At 44.4% G+C, this 22,131-nt stretch overlaps 1 protein-coding gene and 1 long non-coding RNA gene across 4 annotated transcripts in view; one reads left to right on the top strand and one right to left on the bottom strand.

Moving 5' to 3' along the window:
• LOC132975828 (uncharacterized) overlaps window positions 1-22,131 on the top strand; it is a 38,065-nt gene that overhangs the window by 3,945 nt on the left and 11,989 nt on the right. For 2 of the 3 annotated variants that reach the window (XM_061040650.1, XM_061040652.1), the window contains exons 4-22: window positions 3,017-3,163; window positions 3,696-3,887; window positions 5,427-5,510; window positions 5,720-5,838; window positions 5,933-6,047; window positions 6,139-6,216; window positions 6,349-6,464; window positions 7,990-8,152; window positions 13,669-13,814; window positions 14,018-14,114; window positions 15,164-15,313; window positions 15,564-15,713; window positions 16,190-16,446; window positions 17,503-17,638; window positions 18,018-18,212; window positions 18,640-18,792; window positions 20,298-20,515; window positions 21,588-21,771; window positions 21,863-22,018. In XM_061040650.1, coding sequence (XP_060896633.1) covers window positions 3,017-3,163; window positions 3,696-3,887; window positions 5,427-5,510; window positions 5,720-5,838; window positions 5,933-6,047; window positions 6,139-6,216; window positions 6,349-6,464; window positions 7,990-8,152; window positions 13,669-13,814; window positions 14,018-14,114; window positions 15,164-15,313; window positions 15,564-15,713; window positions 16,190-16,446; window positions 17,503-17,638; window positions 18,018-18,212; window positions 18,640-18,792; window positions 20,298-20,515; window positions 21,588-21,771; window positions 21,863-22,018 — 2,856 coding nt within the window. The remainder of the gene's footprint in view (window positions 1-3,016; window positions 3,164-3,695; window positions 3,888-5,426; window positions 5,511-5,719; window positions 5,839-5,932; window positions 6,048-6,138; window positions 6,217-6,348; window positions 6,465-7,989; window positions 8,153-13,668; window positions 13,815-14,017; window positions 14,115-15,163; window positions 15,314-15,563; window positions 15,714-16,189; window positions 16,447-17,502; window positions 17,639-18,017; window positions 18,213-18,639; window positions 18,793-20,297; window positions 20,516-21,587; window positions 21,772-21,862; window positions 22,019-22,131) is intronic. The other variant, XM_061040651.1, reaches the window with a different exon arrangement.
• On the bottom strand, window positions 19,718-21,969 carry LOC132975843 (uncharacterized). Its single transcript, XR_009673323.1, has 3 exons — window positions 21,844-21,969; window positions 21,616-21,681; window positions 19,718-20,508 (listed from the first exon to the last, which is right to left on the bottom strand). It is a non-coding gene; the product is annotated as an uncharacterized LOC132975843 (long non-coding RNA).

A 22,131-nucleotide genomic window follows, 5' to 3' on the forward strand; every position in this document is an offset into this window, starting at 1 on the left:
ATCATTGTAAGATTAATCCCCAGTAAGTAACCTATCAGAACCTCTCATCTCCTCTCATGCAAATAACGCCAAACGACAAGAAGCTGGAGCGAGTTTATCTGAAGAGATGAGATCAGAGAGGAAGCTGCATGTTGCATGACCCGCCGAGGAGAACAAAATATGAACTGGTTCTTATTTTGTCCCGAGAACTGTGTGAGCTGTGTTCTGCTGAGGGAGGAGGGAGGGGAAACCGCCACAAGTGAAGCAATTATTTAGGGATGAGATCATTGTTTGGCTCCATCTCTTCACGCCTATGGCCCGGAGAGGCTCAGCCAAGCAGCACAACTGGCTGTGTTATCTCATCGCTGCCCCCCCCCCCCCCCCCCCCCCCCCTCGATGCACCAGGACGCTTTTCAGCGAGTTCGGCTGAGGGACATTTTGTCCCACAGTTGGCTCTTAATGATAAACTGTTTGCTTCCAGTTATAAGACATTCATTTTGAGCGTGTCAGCTGAAGTATGTATGTGTTGAAAACAGGCCTGTGGCACGTCGTTAATGTTAACAAGCTTAGCAGCCCCCTTTTCTCTTAAGTGGAGCTTGCGTATCTGTTGCTTTTGGAGGAAACAGCTTTCAGTGCTTGAGTTTGACTTGAAATAGCCGGAGCTTTGAGTACCTGGGGACCTGCTTGTTTTACAGGGACTGGGTTGACTGCTATCGCTGATGAAAATGTGTTAGTTCAGTAATACACCGCTGTGGAAGTGGAAGTGAGCGTTCCAGGGAGAGACTTTTAAAGGCCCCTGATGTTTGAGGCTCGGAGAGCAAAGCAGGTCACCACATGGAGAAGCTCGGCTGCATCGACGGCCATCTGTCTGCGAGGCTGCTCTGCAAAACATCTCTCCTTTCACCATCTCGTTTCCATGATAGAGAAACGTCCACACTTTCAGGGCCAAACTGTGCTACGAGAGAGGATAGAAATTTGGCTTTTTGGTAAATATTTTCATCAAGTGTCAACATGTGCGCACTCTGTCTTTGTTTTTCTGTTAAAATGGGTTCTTTTGAAGCTCGTCGATATAATTTAGTTTAAAGGATTGTTTTCTGCTGTCAGATTCTAAGCATGAAACATGGAGTTTATTTTAAAGCGTGTTCTGTTTTGACTGCGGGGCTGTGTTCCTGTGTCGCTGCAGATTTGTCACAGGAATAAGAAGCAGTGATACGATCTGAGCCGCATTCATCAGCGGCCTGTTCTTTGTTCCTTCACTGAAGCCTTACTGTACATTTTGATAAACAGACAATTGTTGTGGGGTACAGACAGGAAGAAACAAGGGAACCATAGACTTCCTGTATGAGGTCATTATAATGCCATGGAGCCAGTGTGAGGAGATAGGGGGCAGGCCTGTTTCGTCAAGCTCTTTTCCTTCTGTTGGAACCAGAAATACCTCCGCTGCTCCGGGGGGGTTGTTAAGTTAATGACCTGCCTCTCAGAGGGAAAGTGACATCATATTTGAATCTCAAAGAGTTGTTTAGAGGCTGTGACATGTGCCGACTTGATGTTTTAATCATTCAAAGCAGCGGTTACTGTAAGGTCTGTCATTTATTGTCAGTCCTGCTCAACTGGAGATAATGCTTTGATGTCAGAGTATAATGACTTCATGCGTGCGTAACTGTTATTTGAAGTTCTGCAGAAAGCAAAGAAGCACAAAAGTTCTGTTATTTATCAAAGTCTGACTCACTCAGTCTGGTGTGGGAAACGAAGGAACCTCAGCTGATTATTAATCCATTCGTTTATTGTGAGTCTGACTTCCACGCGGGATCGTTTCTGTCTGACTCTGACCACCTGGGTCGCAGTCCTGCTCACTTCATACTCTCTGCAACACAGAGACTTATGCAACGGCGTCCAGACACATGCCAAGAGAAATGTGTGCTCCGTGTGCTCCACATAACATGACATCAGAGAACAAAGAGCTGAGGGTCAGAATCACTCAGAGTCAGACGTGAAAGAGCAGCCTGTTTGCTCTCCTGATCGGCAGAGTGAGAGCGTGTCCCACACTTCTGTTGGTGGTTCAGTCACGCTGCAAACTTCTCACAACCTGTTCTCCTGCTGTACGTGAGCCGAAGACACACACGTCATGTAAAAGAGTCCTTGTGTTAGATTTCTGGGTGTAACGTTGAGCCACGTCAAAATATCTGTTTTCTGTAAAGGAGGCAAATAAATAACGACTTCATGTTTATGTTAATGTTTTGTCAGATCAGATCTCTAAAGCTCAGTCCTTCTCAGATTGCACTTTAATCCCCAAACAGCTGAATGAGGTCGATAAACAAACATGAAGGGTAAATAATAAATAATAAACTGGAGTCCTATAGGCTGAACCTTTTTTATTTCTTTTTTAAAGATGAATTTTTGGGCTTTTCAATGCCTTTCTTGTAGAGACAGGGCAGTGGACAGAGTCAGAAATCAGAGAGAGAGAGAGAGAGAATACAGGAAAGGAGCCACAGGTCGGATTCAAACCTGGGCCGCCTGTTGCAGGACTACAGCCTCTGTACATGGAGCTCGCACACCAACCACTACGCTTCCGGCCTTTTAAATAAAACGTTATAAATAAAACGTCAATCATTTATAGAAAAATATAAGTATGATTAAAAGTTTGTTCGACGCGTTACCTCTCACGCTGTTGCAGGCGTCAGCTTGTTCTGTTGTACGTGTTTGACTAGCTTCAATGGATGAGCTTAAAGTGAGATAGTAAAGTAGTTATGTTTGTCATTTAGCACACAAATGCATAATTTATATTTTATTGTCATACAGACAGTTTAAAAGGAATAACTAGGACATTGAATGCACCATGATGTAATTTGAATCAACATGATTCTTCTCTTTTAAGATGAAAAGCTGCACTGATACATCTAAAATCTCTCCAGCTTTACATGTGGAGTATTAGAAATGTAGATGTCATGCCCCTTGAAGCTTCACTTTATTTAAATTCTGGTAAAGTAGTCAAGATGGGAACAACTAGAGCAGATTTTCAACACTTCTTTTTCTGTAGGCAGAGGCCTGGATCAAAGGAAAGCTGCAGGACTTGAAGGATGGCTGTAATATTCAGCGCTGCCCCCTGCAGGACTGGGAGGAGGCCTCGCAGACGCTCCAGAGAGACCTCAAAGACTTTGAGAACACCTTGATTCAACTCAACCAGGTGACCATAAGATCCAACACAAGGGTAAACTATTACCCAGGTACCAAAGCAAGCACATCACAGAGACCCCCATCTCATATGTAATGTTTATTTGAACCTTTTTCACAGGTAATGGAGATCTGAATGTAAGCATTAATCTGTCTGTGGTACTAAAAGAGTCTGTCAGATCACGTAAACACAGCGGTCTTGTTGCTATTTTCCAGTCGACCGGAGAGAAAAGCAGACCCTCAGTGTTCCAGACGGCTCTGACAGCACAGTTTATACTTTCTCCCTCTGGAGAAAATGTTTTGGAAATGGTACATGCTGATAATTAACCTCCTGTGACACTCAGACGGCTCAGGAACCAGCAGAGTTTTCACACTTTTATCCAAGAAATCAGTGTCAGCTTTTCACCGTCTGTGAAGCCTGGAGCAGTGAGTCCTCTCGAGGTGTCGGATCAGCTCAGCCACTGTTGCTGTCTGCTGATGTGGCTGCTCAATCTGCGCTGCATCCAAAGTAAACAACGACTCTACTGTTCCTCTGTGTTTCAAAGATGGGTGAGCAGCTGATCTGCAAGCTGAACCCGTCCTCTGACCTGGTGAAGAAGCAGCTCGGTCAGCTCAGGGACCAATGGCAGGCCCTGAAACAGACGGCTGCCAATCAGACGAGAGCGCTGGGCGGAGCCAAAAACCTGCAGGAGTTCAACAGAAAAGTGGACAAGTTGGAGGCGTGGATTAAAGAGAAGGTGAGACAACATCCCCCTCTTTTCTGACGCAACACAAAGAGTAAGGAGTTTTGATCTAGTTATGAAAGAAACAGACTCTGGTAACATTTTCTACAGCAAAGACTCACAGTGTATGATACGTTTGATCATTAAAAGACGTGTGTGCTGTCAGAAAACATCTTACACACGAACAGGGCTAAATCAGCACAGGCAGAAGATGTACGGCTTGTCCACAGGGGGCGCCAAAATCAACACAAATCGAATATTCTTCGCAGGAGCTTTAAAATTGTTGAGTTATTTTCATGCATTCTCGTTCAAACTTTACATTTGAACTTTTTCCATATCCAACTCTGCTGCAGCATCCCTTTAGAATAGATGAACATCTTTATTATCTTTGCCCCGTGTGCAAAGCTGCTGTGAAAAAAAAAGGACCAAAATGATGTCACACACACCCACTCAGACTCAACCCCTCACCCAGATGTACTTTATTATAATGAGAAGAGAAGACAGGAAAGGGGTCAAAAGATGCATATTTAAACGTGGCTGTAGCGCATGTAGCAAACATTGTCACAGGATGTAAATATTGTTGCACAGTTGAAGATTTGATTTCAAAAGTTTATGTTTAAAGAGGTTTCCTGATCATAGTTCCTGGAGTGATGATCATTTTAATGATGTTGGATTCAGGGAGTTGTGGTGAGGTGAGGTTTGTGTTCATGACTCTGTGGAGATCTTTTTTTCTCCTGCTGAACAGTAAACATGACATGCTTTTATACAGATAGATCGATAGTGCAGTGGTGAAGAGACATGAGCAGCTGTAGTGTCCTCAGAACGGAAAGCTTCTGTCGAGCCCGTTTAACCAGAACGGTGGAGTTGATGGTCCATGTGAGGTCTTCTGTGAAGTGGTTTCTTGTAATTTAAAGTTAAAAACTCTTTCCACTTTGACTGTTTAGAGGAGAAGGATCCTCCTGTTTCTAATCTCCCAAAAGCTCCTCTCCTTCTTTTCCATTTTTATCCAAACAGAGAAGACATCCAGCTCTCCAGCTGTTCCAGTTAACACCAACATCACTTTGCCCAGAGGTGCATTTGACTTGACAGACTGCTCTAATCAGCAGTTGTCAAACTAATTGGCATAAAAACAGGACTTGTTAATGGAGGAAATTAGCTGCGTGTCCTGAAGACATCTCTTGTTTGTATATTTTTACGGCTGTAAAACATCTGCCTGTCATTATCAAAAAGCAATCAAGAGCGTTTCAGGCCTGTGTTTATCTCTCGCTTCGTGTCCGTGTCTGCACAAAGGAGCTGATGATTGAGGATGGAGCTGTAATGGAGGATGCTGGTTATGAAGTCGACAAAACATCCATCCTTACAGGAGAGCTGTACTCATGTTTTCCTCTGTGTATTTGTTGGAGGTTTCTCTACCGACACTTGAGGCTCTTCCTTTTAGCATCTAGCTTGTTAGCAGAATACAGCGGTTTAATGATGGTGCCTCTGGAAATACATGATGGATGGGTTCCTCACAAACGGAGACTTTAAACAGTGACTGTGTGTGTGTGCCGGCAGGAAGAGGAGCAGTCTCTGGTGAATGTCCTCGGGGAGAATGTTGACAAAATGCAGCTGACCAGGAGGATTTTAGATCTGAAACAGGTGAGCGCTGCAAAGGAACAACTATTAATGATTAACATTACACATGCTAAACACGGGGCATGGAAAGACACAGCGACATATGTTAATGGTTACAACTTTGTCGAGTTAGTCCAGTCTTTTATTTATGGCTGCGTGTAATTTATCTCCCAGGGCGTATGGTAAAGACAGCTGAAGTCATACTTGGATTGTGTTCCTGTGTTTCTCTGCAGGACGAGCAGCTCTACAGAAACCTCCACGAGGAGATCAACCACTTGGCCCTGAGACTGGAGAAACAAGGGAAGACAGATGGCAAAAACATCTCCAGCAAGAGGAAGCACATCAACAAAATGTACACCGCGTTCCTTAAGTTGACCCTCTACATGAAGCTTTAAATGTGCACATGAATTAAAAACATTTCCTGTACTTTGATGTGCTGTGTGCAGGTGGCTGAAGGTTCAGTCTCATCTCAAAAACTACCATGAAAACCTGCAGCTGGCCCTGGAGGTGTCCTCGTTCTACCAACAGGCTGATAATACGCTGTTTGCCATTAACAACATGGTACAACTCTCTGGATTATTTTTCTTCATTCCTACTTAGAAGTGAGTGTCACATTTTACTCACATTAACTGGAACATGTCTTCCCTTTCAGAATAAAAGCATATCAGCATCCAAAGAGCTGGACAGCTTCGGGGACAGAGAAATACGAGACATCGCCAGTCAGATCATGGTAGGAAACATCTTCCTCTTAAAGCAGCACTGATTGGACGGATCCTGTGGGTGTGTTGCAGAAACCTTCTCCTCCTAACATGCAGGCGTGTGCGTGTGTGTGTGTGTGTGTGTGTGTGTGTGTGTATGCTAGATGCTGGATGTGAGCGTGTCCCAGCTGTCTAATCTGCATCCTGCGCTGGCTGACAGCGTCACACAGAAACAGAGCGAGGTGAAGGACTGCTGGGCGCTCCTGCAGAAGGTTCTCAGGTAAGTCAACACGCAGCGAGGATACCACCCAAGCAGAAACTGTTCTTCTCTGTTCGCTCTTCTGGTTCATTTCTGTATATTTCTGCGGAGGCAAAAACCTAAAAGAAGAATGAAAATGAGCTTTGTATGAAGATTGACTCCCTCTTGATTAGCTTTGTTTAAGTTGGGTTTGAATCAGAGTCAAATTATGAGTTCAATTTACCAAATCACAGAGCATCACTCAACGACCACTTTTTGGTTTGTAGAATAAACTCTTCTGTTCTGCTTTGGAAGAAGAGCGTGTGTTTGATTACGTTTGATTACTGTACTGGAGGAGTTATGTTTTGGTTATCCTAATCAAGCTGGCAACAAGCTTTGGTCTCTTCACCGCCCGAGGAAAAATTCTGCTGCATCGAATATAAAACATGTTTACAAGAATATTTTCTTATTTTTATGACACATTTATTGTGGTTTTAATGGTTTCCAACACGAACACAGACTTTGACATCATCCCATTATTATGATCTGTTTTACAAGTATAGCCTGCTGTTTCATAAAAGGAACCAAACTTTAAGCCCCCGTGTCCACCTAGCGGTTTTTCAAGGCAGAAAAGCACTAGCTGTGTGCTCGGGAAAATTAGCATGAAGCGATTGTGTGCTTTGAAGAAAAGCGCTGCACCTGCGTCCTGTCTCTATGACGACGGCTCCTTTATGATGGACGCTGCCCGGTTGCTGTATGTTTGAGATCGTTTTTACCCGATCAGACGCGGAGCAAAGACGATGTGGGTACAAGACATGGCGGCTAAAATACAAGAAACATCTTACATTTGGAAAAGAGTGCCGGTCACGTAAACAGCGCCTCTCTGAAAAGTTGAGCTAGAGCTAGAGAAACTAGAGCGCTCGGAGCAGCCGCACAAAAAAGCTGGCACTCCCCAGTGCCAGCGGGCCTTGTTTGTGCTTTTTGTGAAATGCGATCCATGGTGAATTATAGACGTAGAGCACAAAAGCATACAGTGAACATTCTCTATGTTTTATAGTAGTTTGAACTCTGAGGTTGCCGTGGTCATCAAACTTTTCCTGTACATATATATATTTTAAGATTATGATTGGAATGCATCTCTCAGGGGTCATGAATATTTGTCCTTTTTAAAGTTCACTCTGGCTAGTAGTTCTTACGTTATCTCACTTTGGTTCAAAGTGTTGGACCAGCCACAGGATAATTCTGCAATCTTTTATGTCTAACTGGGGAAAGAAGATTGGTATTTTCCCTTTCCATGATGATAAATAGAGACAGGAGTAACTCAAGTCCACTGTTCTGACTTCCATCTCCAGCATCTCCTTCTTTCCAAATATTTCTCTGAGCCTGTCATGTGGACGGGCTATCTTTAGATCCAAGTATGACATCATCCTGCCTGTCTTATCTGCTGCATTTCATACTATTTAAACCTAATAACACAAACAGCGGGGGAAAAGTTCAGAGCCATACTTGGAGTCCATGTTCTCTGCTGTCAGCACCGCTGTAACCTCCTGCTCTGCTCGCTCTGCAGGAGTGACAGGACCTCCCTCTCTCCCACCGCCTCCACTTTCACCAGGGAAGATGCCGACCCCCTGACCCCAGCCCGAGAAGCCCAGTGCATCGTGGGAACAGAGACACAAAGGATCATGGGAAAGGAGGTGAAGGAGGAGCAGAATCGTCTGAAAGGCTGCGTGGTGAGTAGCTTTGGTCATTCTTCATTTCTTCTAGTGGAGAAACCACAGTGTGGCTCTGCACTGAGAGAAAACAACAGCATCAGCGCTGACAGAAGATGAGCTCAGCCTCTTTCAGTCCTACGTCTCCTGTGGCCGCACAAAGTGACGCACTTTGTTCTTTGGGTTGGAAAATGCCTGATTTACAGCTTAAGGAGGTTTTTCCTAAATAAGGGTATTTTTAAAGGCAGTCACATGTGCCACAGAGCGCTGGCATCCGGGCCTGGCACTTAAAATACTGCTGGTTTTCCATCCTACCAGCTAGTTAGTTTCACTTAATAACACCGTCTTTAAAAGTCACGTATTCTGTAAAATCCACTATCACCATGTTCCTCTAACTCTAATATGTGTCTCTAGTCTGTCTACAAACCCCCCAATGATGAGAAAAGTACATCCTCTCCGTCTTTTGCCTGCTCCACTTTTCAGAAAATGTGTGCTCAAACAGGCCGTTTGGAGATTTTCCCTTCATGACATCACAAAGGGCAGTAGCCCCTCCCCCAGGTGGGTGACACTCCCACAGCTAGGTGTTTGTTCTGCCCTCTGAGTCTGCCTTCTCACCATAAACAATAGAACATGGAGAGAGAAAGCCTGAGCCACCCAAGCCCTTCCAGAGAGGGGGTGTGGTCAGACACAGCTCATTTACATATTTAAAGGTACAGACACAGAAACAGTCTGTTCTGAGCAGGGCTGAAATAGAGGGGTTTATAGACATGATCAAATACAGGATCAGAGTGGATTTAGAACAAGAAACTTCACACACATGTTTTGAGGAACTCTGAGACTTATTTAAACTGGTTGAAGAGGAGGAGAATATGTGACCTTTAATACATTTTAAAGGTTGTTCATCTTTGCTGTGTTATCTAGATAGAGTCAGGGTGTCTTTTTTGTTGTCAAGCTTTTCATTTTCACAGTCTTTATGCACCATTAGTGAAAATATTAATATCCGTCACAGTTCAGTCTGTTAGACGTTATTATTGTAATCAGAAAATCAATGAAATGTTGATAGATACCTATCTTTAGAAAATGTTTCTCTTCAAGATTTTAAAGAAAGCTTGTTAACAAACAAAATCCTGAAATCCTGTTTTTGAGTCCAATCCCCGTTTCGAGATGAGCTCTTGACTTTGCTCTTGGTTTTCCTGCCGGTTTTCATCTCCTGACAAGAACTTGAGTCTGCAAATGTTCTGAGTTTTGACCTGTGGAGTCACAGGAAGTCTTCAGAGGTGTTATTTAACCTGGCACAAGAACTCCAGACAGTTCCATGAAAAATGTCAAGCCGTGACTGCACAACATGGTGGAACTGAGGGCCAGACCAAATAAATCCAAGAATTTCACTTTATGCTTTAATGACATCTTGGCTTTTAACAAAGCTTCACAGTCTTTGGATTAAAAGTCAATTACTGAGTGATGTGTGGGTCAGAGCGGGGTGAGAGGATAATCTGCAGAACATGTGGATTCCTCACGCACCATATTCCTCATCCCTGACACCAACCAGCTCTTAACTGAACATGTCGGTGCTGCTGCAGTGACCTCCCTGCACATTACGCTCAAAGGAGATACTGTTAGCGTCGTTTTGAAGTAGAGGAGTGTGGTATGTTAAAAACCAGTAATTAAGTTTATATTTAGTCTTTTAAGTTAGTATATTAAATGTGTTTACAACCTGCAGGTGAATACACAGTGGCAGTTAGGGCTCAGCCCCGAGGTATCCCAAAATGCAATGCTTTTTAAAGTTATCTTTTGGGGCCTTTTTGCCTTTATCAGATAGGATAGCTAAAGAGAGACAGGAAATGTTTGGAGGAGAGAGTGAGGGATGACATGAAGCAAAAGGCAGAGGGCGGATTCGAACCCCTCAGCCGCTGTGACGAGGACTATAGCCTCTGTACATGGCGCCCTTGACATGACCGCTAGGCTATCCAGTGTCCCAAAATGCAATGCTTCTTACCTTTTCTTGACCCTGAGCTAAAAAAACACCCACGGACATGCATGTTCGATGCATGATGGCCGACACCTAACATAGTCCAAATTTTTCAAACACTGTGATTCTTTTTTTAGTAGATGTTCAGGCTAGTCTTCTTTGTCTTCCCTTCTTGTTAATATCCTTGCACCTCACTGATGTGTCCATGTCCATGTGCTACAGGGGTTCTATGTTGGACATTTTGTAGGGGGCGCTGATGGGCCAGATTTGCCAAAACCATTTCAGTACAAAAAAACTTCATATGTGCTTCACTTTAGATTCCTGTGCAGAGTCATATCACTTTTCAGAGCACATGCTGCATCTCAAAAATTGAGAAGAAGTTGCAGACGAGAGAAAAGTTTTGTCTTTAAATCCTGCCTTTTGTGTCTTTATCCTCTCGTTGGCAGCGTAGCCTTAGCACCTGTGACTGGAGTTCAACAGGGCAGAGAGCAGCCTCATTGTTAGTCTCAGTAAGCTCTGGGCTTGTTGGCACACAGCTGCCCTGCCTCCTTTCTCTGCGGTTGTTGCCTTTATTGCGCTGGTAGCTGTTAGTTACCTGGGTGCTTTGTCTGTTAGAGCCTCAGTCGTTACTCTTTATGGAGGGATTAATAAGACACTCAAAACAAAATCCCTGCAGCCCAAAGGCCAAACTCAACACCAGGCACCACCAGCGTTTGAACAGTAGTGATTTTCACATGCTTTCTCTGGAGCTCCTGTTTGTGCTTTATTTCTTTAATTGGAGTATTTATAAGAGGGAGAGACGCAGCTCCACTGGTCTGCAGGCTGCTCACACTCCCCTAAAGTCTGAACCCTCTGTGCTGTGATTGAAGACAAATATAAAGGTTGTAGTGTCTGTATAGATGTTTCCGTACATCATAACCTATATGTCCTTTTTCGGTGTTAACAGTAGTGCAGCCTCTTGTTTCTGGAGGTAAACATGCAGACCGTCTGTTTCTCTGGCTAATGGCAGCCAGATGCCGGGGGCTGCCGACCAGATGAGCTTGGTGCTAAGTGATAGTTCTTGGCTGACATCACCTTGCAGCACGATGCAGAGAGACACACGGTGAAGAGGGGATCAGGAGACAGAAACAGATCAAAATCACCAGACAGGGAGAAGTATGCTGGAACAGGAGACGACTGGATCGAGTTTAAAAACACAAAATACCATTGAATATGACATAACGAATCATTAAGCGGCTATTTTTTGCTGCGGCCGACATGATTTTCTTCTCGTATGGGTGAACTGGAAGTTGAGTGCACCACAGGAGTTGTTTTTAGTGGAAGATGAAGGACAGAGGCACATATGTGCAGAGGAGACGTCAGTGATCTGTTCGATGGATCTGAGTGGTTCGTTGGGCTGATAATGTCTCTCTGTGAAACCGGTCTATGAACTGACTGGCATGTTAGTGAATGATGTCCGAACGCTTCATTTTACTGCATCTCTGGCATCGTTCTAGAGGCGACACGTTCCTCCAGCTCGGTGACTCATTTCTTCTTTAAGCGCTCTCAGTAAATAACGTGGTTAAATTCAAGCTTCTCCATAAAACTCTTTTATTAATGGCTGTTTTGTGCTTTTTGGCCGTCGTGGAAATTCAGCGTTTATAATTTCTCTGCCTGTGATGGATGCATATTTGCCTCGCTGATTGTTGCAGAGCACCGTTCGTGTGTCAGCTCTGTTTCTACTGGCAGATGTTAAAGACGTTATTTTAAACAGAACAATTAACACAACTCGTGGTCGACACGATTCATACAGTTGGACTGAAAAATGTCAGGATTAAAGAATGTTATAGCCGATACCCAAGTTTTACAGATTTCATTTATTTCATGTTATTCGGATAAGCCCCTTAAGATGTACCATCTTGTTTTCAAAGGGGGTCCTTAAAGGAGACGCATCGGTGCATCCCTAAAGTAAACTTTTAATAAATAAATGGACCAAGAATATAAAGTGGGGGCGCCGGTAGCTTAATGGTTAGTGCGCGCGCCCAATGTACGGAGGCTGTAGTCCTCCAAGCAGGTGACCCAGGTTAGAATCCGACCTTTGTCTCCTTTCCTCCTTCTCTCTCTCTCTCTCTCTCTCTCTGTCTCTTACCCTGATTTCCGACTCTATCAACTGTCCTATCTACCTTTTAAAATAAACCGTTTAAACCATATAAAACAGAGAAAAAAGTTACAAAAAGAGCTAAAATGTAGAGAATAATAAATGATATCATGTATAAATATACACGATTCATGATGTAGAAAAAGAATACGACCTCACTGGAGAAAGTCCTGTAAAGAAAGTCACTTTTTTTCCATGTTTTTTTGATGTCCGATGATTCAGAAGGTGAAGCAGAGTCAGTAACAGGACCTGCGATCAGGAAATCCCACTGTGTTCTGTGTCCCCGTCCAGACACGTGGAGCTCGCTGTGGAAACCCCGCTGCACAGTCCTTTGGCCAACCTTTAAAGCACTGCGATGGTTGTTAAAAAGGCTTAGTGGCTGTTGACGTCTTTGATATATTTCTGCACAAACACAAGGTCTGCAGCTTTGGCTTTGACCTCGTTTAAAACTCCACTGCACACTTCCAACCAGAGTCTGAGTGCTGGGCCTGGAAATCACAGTCCAAGGCTGAACAACATGTCTGATATTTAACGAGGGTCGGAGAAAGGGGATTTCAGAGAGTCCTGTTTCCATCTGTGATGTCTCTTTGTTGTCATTAAGGAGGTGAAGCTCACGTTGGGACTTAATGTGTTCATTCATAAAGTTCATCTTTAGTGTTTTTATTACAAACCTTTTCTGCCTTCTGTCTGCTCTGGTTTATTTCACACAGAATAGTCGACCTGTGTTAGAAAGTCCGCTTTGTGTCGTTTACAGGAGACTTCTCCCCCGTCTCTTTGTAAAATTCACGTTAGCAGCGAGCTGCAGTAACGCCCTCGCTGTCTGACGGCTCTGTGAATAAAATCCTCCATCTGAGCAGTTTATGCATCCTGTCACCATGAATGCTGTGGATGGTCGACAGACCGACGAAACTTTTCTCACGTCCTGGTGTTGATCTGCTTCAGTGACTTAATTCTGTCTTTGTGCAAAAACAAGATTAAAATGAAACAAAAACTTTAACTGATGAGATCAAAAATACACACAGCATGTAAATTAACACGGTGATCTAAAAACTCTTACTAACATCCAAATAATCAGTGAGTATGTTCTTCTTCTTCTCTCTAGTCCTTCACTAAAACAGTTTTTATACACAAGGGGAGGAGCCGGCCGTCCCGTCCATGTAAACACGGCTCTGACAACAACACAGCCGGCAGGACTCGAGCTTCTCACTCATTGTAGACAGTCATGACTCAGAGACACATTTACAGGATAGACTGGATTTATCATATATTTATGTGGAACATGTCACACATTCTTCCTTTAATGTGTCTGTGATTCTAAAAGGAACCTTCCTCACATTCAAACTAAAAACATCCTAACCGTCTTGTCACAGATCTACAAGCACATTGTTTTTGGATTATTTCCTGAAGACGTTTTCTCTCTTCTGTCCACAGAGCTCTGCTGAATGTGGGATCGGTACGAGATCTCCCAGCAGCCAAGTCTCTGAGCAGCAATCAGTGAGCCACACCTCGTCACCCACGGGAGACGACCCAGCCTCCGCTGATGATGTCATAGTCAGACATTTATTGGAGGGGGAAAGGTGACATTTCAGCCCCCTCTCTTCCTCCCTCTCTCTCCCTCTCTCTCTCTCTCTCCCTCTCTCTCTCTCTCTCTCTCTTCCTCTTTCTTTCTCTCTCTCTCTCTCTTCCTCTCTCTCTCTCTCTCTCTCTCTCTGTGACTTACATAATGAGAGGTCTTTATGTAAGTCATAATTGGAGTCACATGTCTGTGTTTTCTTTGCAGCAGGAAGCCGAGAGCAGAGCCGAGTCCTGGCACCGCCCCACAAGGCCACACACAGCTCCACACTCAGCTCCAGAAGTTCACCGTGTCTGCTGACAAGGTGACCTGACCGCCGCTTGCCACGCCTACTTTTACCTTTACATCAGAAATCACTATCTAATTATGATTCTTCACTCAACAGAACAAATGTTGAAACAAAAAGATTTAACCTTATTATGAACAAAAGCCTCACAACTAAGAATCGTCCAGTCGGCATCACAGCTTCACTCAACAACTATCACACCGTCTGTTGTAAGCCGCCACAGACATTATGTCACATTTTGAAATGAGCTTTGTGGTTTTTATTTCTACTCGTTTAAATTTCTTGATTTTAAATAAATGTTTGGTACGTTTTAAAGACATGTAAACATTCATCCAGTGCCTCTGGGTTCTTTCTTCTAAATGTTGTCTCTCTTCTTCAACACTGGGCTGCACAGTGGTTAGCACTGTTGCCTCTCTGTGAGGAGGTTCCTGGTTTGAATCCCCGTCTGACAGGAGCCTCTCTGTGTGGAGTCTGCATGTTCTCCTCGTGCATGTGTGGGTTCTCTTCAGGTACTCCGGCTTCCTCCCACAGTCCAAAGACATGCTCATTAGATTAACTGGTGACTCTAAATTGCCCGTAGGTGTGAATGTGAGTGTGTCTGGTTGTCTGTCTCTATATGTCAGCCCTGTGATTGGCTGGTGAACAGTCCAGGGTGTACCCCACCTCTTGCCCAATGACAGCTGGGATCGGCTCAAGCCTCCCCAAAAGAAGAAGCTTTATAGATAATGGACAGGCAGCTGTTCTCTGCTAATGCACTTTTTTTTCACCATTTGACCTGGGACATCTTACAAGTTACTTCCGCATAGTAGCTCTATTTTGTGTATTTTATTTCCTTTTATTCTATTTTAACATGACTTATAATGATAACATTCTTTATTGATAATATTCTGGTTTTATCTCTCATTGTTTTAAAGTGTTTTATTGCAGAACTTATTCTTTGGAGTGTCTGAGTTTTTTTTTTCTGTGCTGTGTAAAGTCATTTCAGTGCTTCAGTTTAAGACATGCTATATGAAATACTTTTGCCTTGTGTTACCATTGACCCGTTTCCTCTCTGTGTTTTCTCTCAGACTCTGTCCTGGCTGAAGGACAACGTGTCCATGGCCACACAGGTGTGTTCTATAGCCAGCTTCGAGGGTCTGGAGGCGGCCCGGAGGTGTCAGCACGCTCTGGAACAAGAAATCCTCAGCAACAGGGCCAGGATCGAGGTGGTCAAAACGGTGAGCCAAAGCACACTGTCAAATTCAGGGTTTGTCAGAGAAACATAAGCACTGGATGGATGCCCTGAATGAAAATATCCCCCACATGTTGCAGACCAGGCCTGGCTCGTGTATTAATCGAATAATGAGCTGACATTTCATCTGAGACGGCTTAACTTGCCACAAACTTCAGATTAGGTCGACTTTTCTCAGCATGATCCCCAGTCCTCAGTCATCACATGCTCTGATCGGTTTAACGCTGCTTCCTCAGGAGGGCCGCGAGCTGGTCCGAGCCCAGCACCCGGGCGGCGCCAGGATCGAGGAGTTCCTGGGCCAGCTGGAGGTCCTGTGGGAGGAGCTGAGGAGGAGGCACCAGAGGAATGGAGTGTTTCTGAGGGCCTCAGAGGAGCTGGGCTTCAGGGTAAGATTTCATAAAACGCCTCACAGCAGGCGCTCCTGAGTCATACTGAGGGAAGGGAGTAACCTCCGGAGTTATCGGGGAAATTTATGGTTATGACGGATGATTCTGGATCAGTTCTCTCATTGTGAGAGGCTCATGCACTCAGGGTTAGAAGCTCTTTACTTTCATCTTTACCACCTTAATTGGCAGGCAGAGTGGTATATATCCATAATTTATGAAGCTAATCCAAGGCATATAAATTGTGCTGCCATATAATTCAATTATGGGATGGAAAGAGGCTGAAAATCCACCCAGATTGATGACTCAGTTGGAAAGCATGAGTCTTTTATTACAGAAGATGTAAGTCACAGCATGGTCCACTTCCATTAGGTAAACCCTTTGCTGTTTCTTTTGTATAGAGCATCAACTCTGTTTGTTTTTGCAGTTCACTGAATCACTTGCAAACCCTCTACATGATTACTCCCTCTGCTGTGAAGGTTGTAAAAGTGCTGCAGGCTCTGGGCAGCCTGGAGGCCTGGCTGGAGTCTGTGGAGCTCTCCCTGAAGGAGTCCGCTCTGGCCGGCGACCCCGAAACGATGAGCGTGGCGGAGAGGGAGAGCTGTCTGCTGGAGGAGGAGGTGGCAGCACGCAGTCTGGAGCTCGGCACCCTGAGGCAGGAAGTGGACCGTCTCCAAGGGCACAGTCACCCCCACACCCGAGGCCTGCCAGCTCGCATGGAGGAGGTGGAGAGAAAGTGAGTTTGTTAGAGGAGGTCAGGGGTATTCCCAGGATGTCAATCATCAGGGGAGCTCATGTTATGATCTGAACATTTAGACTCTGGAGGTTTCACTCATCACTGTGGTCAGGAAATAAAACATGTCAGTGTTTCCAACAGGTCACAGGGTTGGGCTCAGCGTTTCTGCCATCCAACATGGAAGAGTTTATTCATGAAGTCCCCAGATTGGATTTAACACAAACAATTTCACCCCATAAACGACAAAAATATACATCCATAAGATGTGTTTTTTTTTTCTCCAAGTTGGCAAAAAATCTCTCCATGTGCTCATTCGGTGCAGAACTGGAGTTTAGCTACGTCTCCCCCTCAGTCCTGACATGCACTTTACTCACAGCTTGTCAGTTTGTGTCAGACTCACCAGTTCAGTGTTTGCAATATGGCTCACCTTTCTTCAGATGGCTCTCCACAGACTTGTTGTTGCCATGAACTTTCAGTGTGACCTGATGATGCTGGCTGGTTCACTGGACGTACCTGTGTCTAAAAACAGACTCTGCAAAGATCATCAACTAAAATAACGAAATGGAAAGGCTTCAGTTTGACTGTTTCCAGAGTGGGGGTATTAGAGGAGGCAGGTAGAGGATCCCACTCAGCAGCTGGAAGACACTTGTGCTGAGGTCATTATTTAACACAACATATAAGCCGCTTAGGGCTCATTTCTTCTGGAGAAAATACTCTTTGAAATGTCTCTCTTTTCCGTCTCAAATATAAACTCTGCACGGACTGAGCACCTTCATGCCCTGGAGTACAGGATGTGTTTATATGACACATGATATATGATTACATTAACAGCACTCCAGCACAGGGACATGCTGCATGTGGTCTCTGTAATGTGGTTTTTCTGAAGGATGCAGGCGTGTATATACGGATGTGAATTATAGTTAAGGTGTAGCTGGTCACTGAAACAGTCCTGCTGCTCTGTGTGTGTGTGTGTGTGTGTCTGTGTGTGTGTGTGTGTGTGTGTGTGTGTGTGTGTGTGTGTGTGTGTGTGTGTGTGTGTGTGTGTGTGTTTCCCAGGTATCATCGTGTCCAAAGTGCCTTAACCCAGCAGAGCTCAGAGCTGCAGGACACACGGATGCTGACAGAGTTCCTGGAGCGCGTTGAGCTGGAAGAGAGTCAGGAGCTCAGCGGGAGTCAGTACAGCCTCGGCCAGGTGAGAAAAAGGTTGTTTTTTATTTCAATTGTTTGTTATTTATATTGGTCGGTTTGGTTTTGAGATATTCTGCGAGGTTTCAGACACTCACCCTGTGAAGGTAAGGTGATGCTTGAATACATTCTTTAAATTTAGCAGCATCTTGTCTTGCATAAGCGGAGTTTCCTTTCTCTTTAAACACCAACCTCCACACTCTTGTCATGTGGTAGAAGCAGAAATGTTGAAGATAAATATCTTAAAACATAAACCAACTAAACCAAACACTCTGTACGGTAGATACCACCGGGGCACTCATTCTTTCAAATGAACCAGGACCCGTCTGATTACTCTCTCTCTCTCTCTCTCTCTCTCTCTCTCTCTCTCTCTCTGCGCCTAACAGCCTCTTCACAGCGAGATCTCCTCAGCTCCGACATTGCTGGGACTCCAAAGCAGCAGTGGTGGAGAGCCCCTGATAGAAAGCATGGGAGACCCTGTGGAGGAACTCAGAGAGGCTGTAGAGATGCTGAACGACACCGTGAGAGAAAGAGGCCGATCTCAGAGCCACGATCAGGCCGTGCAGGAGCTGCTGAGAAAGGTCAGGAGAGGAGAGTCAGCTGAAACTCTCTAAAGATAATGAGAGCTCTTGTTGTAGTTCATGTTTAAAATGTTTGTTTATAACCATAGTAGACGATGCTGAATGGTGTTTAAGTCTCTGCTTTTGGCACAAACAGCTGCACAAACCAATAGAGCCACATCTGGTTTGCTTTTGTCTGTGGTTATGTACTTTAATAGGCCCCAAACGACCCACGCTCCTCCTCGCATGAGTGTTTTTGCGCTAATTCGTTTTATTCTTGCACACATGTCAAAATAGCACATGCACACACGCCCGCGGAGGACTCCATGACACCATTTGAAACACTAATTTGCAATGTGGCTCTCATTGGAAAACAAATAATACACAGTGAAGCATAATGACTTAATGACAGCCTGCGTGTGCTCATGATGACTTTGTGCCTCTCCAGCATGCCAGCCTGGTCGTTCGAGTGGAGGAGAGTCTGTCCTGCAGCAAAGAGCTCAGTCTGGACATCCTGGAGAGGGAGACGGACATGGCCGTGCAGTGTGACCTCGAGCGCTGCGGCATCGAGAGTCTGCAGGCGAAACAGAACAGACTGGAGGTGATTTCTTCTCATTATTATGGTCTGCTGTTTTCTTTTTCCGTGAAAATCCAATCCAGCAACAATCTTGACTCCCATGCATGTCCGCCACAACAACAAAATCAACTTATAACAAACACTGAACAAAATGACAGTCAAGGTATGGGTCTCACAGTCTCAGTTAGCTGCTAATTGTTGCTAACATGTAAATAAAATAAAGTTCTTATGTGACTGGTTTTTAAAAGTGGAGATCAGACTTGTTGGACGGTCTGTTAGTCCAATAAAGCTCACAGAGAGAGAGACAGATTATTAGTCTGATATTTACATGAACAAATCTCCAAAAGACTCCAACAGCACAAACACGGCCCAGAGGTTAAAGGTCAGGGACTGAATTAGCTGAGGTGACAACTAGCAGACAGCTAGCAGCTCCCACCTGTCACTCAAAGAGGCCACACCCCCTAATTCTACATCCCTTTAAGCCTTAATATAATGTAAACAGATGAGTTGTATAAACATTCAGCTCGTATAGTTGAAGAGAGAAATGAGATCTAGAGACCCAAACTGTTTTTGTACCAGGATGTAAACATGTTTATTTTAACATGGGGCTCTATGAGGACTGACTCACTGCAGGAGACAGACTCTAGAGGACTCTACAGGAACTACAGTTATAGCCCTTTTGTGTTGGCTTAATTTGTCTTCGGAGATCATGACTTGTTTATACCATTGATTCTGGATTCTGGACCTTGATTTTAGCAGCTTAGTATCGTTTAGAAGAGAAAGCCCCCCCCCCCCCTCACTTTCCTCTAACACATTGTTCCACCGCCTGTTTCCTGTTGTGCCAGATTTTCTCACATCTAAAAAAGGGCCAGCCCACCCTGCTTTGATTTATAGTATAAACTGCACCGTAAACAATCCCACAGATACACACACACAGAGCGTTGAAAAGTTTGTTATTCACACAGGATGTTTATTTATGCGTGTGTGAGTCATTATTGTTCACAATGTAAGAGTGTGTGACATGGGTGTGTGTGTGTGTTTGTGAGAATATCAGGTGCGGTGTGTTTTGCCTCCTGGGGGTCATTGGTTGAAGGTGTGATCTTGGTTGATGGTAAAGTTGTGTGTGAGTCATTTTTTGGCAGTGTGGTGTGTATCACACACACACACACAGCTGTCTGGACTTGATACGACTGAAGAGCAGAAATGAGCTAATCTCCCAAACTGAAATAAGCGTGTCGTCAGCAGACAGGCATCCACAGCTCTGTGTTCAGGCTTACTGTAGCTGAGAAACATTATGGAGTATACTTCCCAGAGAGCAGTCAACACTATTAATTACGGCTCGTCAAAGGGAGAAAAAACAGTGGGAGCTTGCTTTGGCGTGGCAGCCCATATGTAGACCATATGGCTCTCCAGCTGAATGATATGCAAAAAGCATTGATGAGGTCATACAGAGATACTATTGCTACAGGCTGCCTGAGCGATACAGTGCATGATGGGAGATGATGGATATGTAGTGTGACTCTCCACAGGTCGCCTATGAAGTCATCAGGGAGGAGGTGAAGGAGGTGCAGGAGCAGGCCTCTCGGCTGGAGGAGCTGTGCCCAGAGAAGGTGCACGTGCTCGGGGCGAAGATCGGGGCGATGCTGCAGGGCTGGACGGAGCTGGGGAGGAGTGTGACGGAGAACAAATCACGGGTGCAGGAGTTTGTGCATCTCCAGGACTTCTTCAGGAGCTACCTCGCTATGATGTAAGCAGAGAAGAGGGAGTCATTGGACATATATGATGCAAAGTTGATGCACCATACTCTGAGTATCTGAGTTATACGATAACATGCATTACAATTTATAACCTCTAGCTGCAAATGATCTCCAAATGAAAGCATTGTCAACTTCTGATTTTATAAAGTTTTCAGTCTGGTCATCTAACCTTATTTTTTTTTTATTTATTTTTTTAGAGAAAGGTTGCATTGATCTACAAACTTAACCTTTATCAACACATTAGGCTTCTGTACTATTAACGTTGTTTGATCATAGAAAATACTTTTTGGGCCTTTTGCCTTTAAGAGATATGACAGGTGAAGAAAGACAGGAAATGTTGGGAGGACGGGGGGGTGACATGCAGCAAAGGGCAGAGGTCGGATTCGAACCCATGGCCGCTGCGACGAGGATTCGACGAGCCTCTGTACATGGGGCATGCAACATTATCCTTAGGATATCTTCACCCCCAAAAAGCCATTACTTTTAAATCGATATTAAATTCTAACCTTCTGACCTTTTTTTGGCCACCAGAGAAATACTCAGCATGTTGTCATGGAAATGAGAATCAGTTATAGATTTCTGGTAACAAAAAGTTAAATTTTTTATTTACATATCATCTTAATAATTGCATAATAAAAGATTTATACTTTGAATTTGTATCCATGTAATATGGGGATACTATGCTGTAGTGTTTTTTTTATCCCCTCCCCTTGTAAGCAGGGCGGCGTGGGGATGTTGTGACCCTTTCCATGACCAGATTTTCTTTCGTAATCCTCAATGAGAACATCTGCCCATTACAATATCTTCTAAAGGAGAGAACAGGATGTTCTCGTTGTTAAGCACAGGTCCCTGGTGAAATGTATAATTTAAGATGTGCTCAGGAGGTCAGCTGGAGTTTCCTGGGCCGAGTGTGACAAGGCGATGAATGTCTGCGCTATTAGGGAGCGTCTGCTTATTCTCAGTTTCTTTCTTTCTTTCTTTTGGGATGTATGGCTTTCCTCACAGTCCTGTTCCTTGTCTCCTCCACCACCTACTTCCCCCTCCCCCCACTCATCTGAGCAGCTCATGGACAGAAGACACCAGGTCCTACATTTTCTCTGACGCTGCCTTGCATATTGGGAAAGATGGCCGGAAGCCGCTCGCTGCAGAGCTGGACCTGCAGATCGAGCAGAAGTTTGATGAGTTTGACGAGCTGGTGGCCACGGGGAGGAACATTTTGGACAAAGAACACCATCTCAGACAGATGGTGAGTAGGATTACACACCCTCTTAAATATTCAATTGTACTGTTGGTTTTATTTTGTCCTGCCTGTACAAACCCTGAGTCATGTGTTGCAGGTCAAAGAGCGCATGGAGGAGCTGAGGAGCATGCTTGGCTGGATCTTGGTGCACTGGAGGGCTCAGAAACAACAGTGGCTTCACAAAAAGTGCAAACAGGAGCTTCCACAGGATAACATTTATTCAGAGGCCACAATGTGCTCTCCGAGAACAGAGGTAGATGAACCGAGAAGCCTGAATGAATCTTTTGAATAAATAAATCCCTTAAAAGTGATCAAATGTACCTTTTCTCTATGTCAGGAGTTTGCTTTAGCTTTAAACTAATCTTA

The sequence above is a fragment of the Labrus mixtus genome, chromosome 6, assembly GCF_963584025.1.
Source record: "Labrus mixtus chromosome 6, fLabMix1.1, whole genome shotgun sequence".
NCBI classification, from domain to species: Eukaryota; Metazoa; Chordata; class Actinopteri; order Labriformes; family Labridae; genus Labrus; species Labrus mixtus.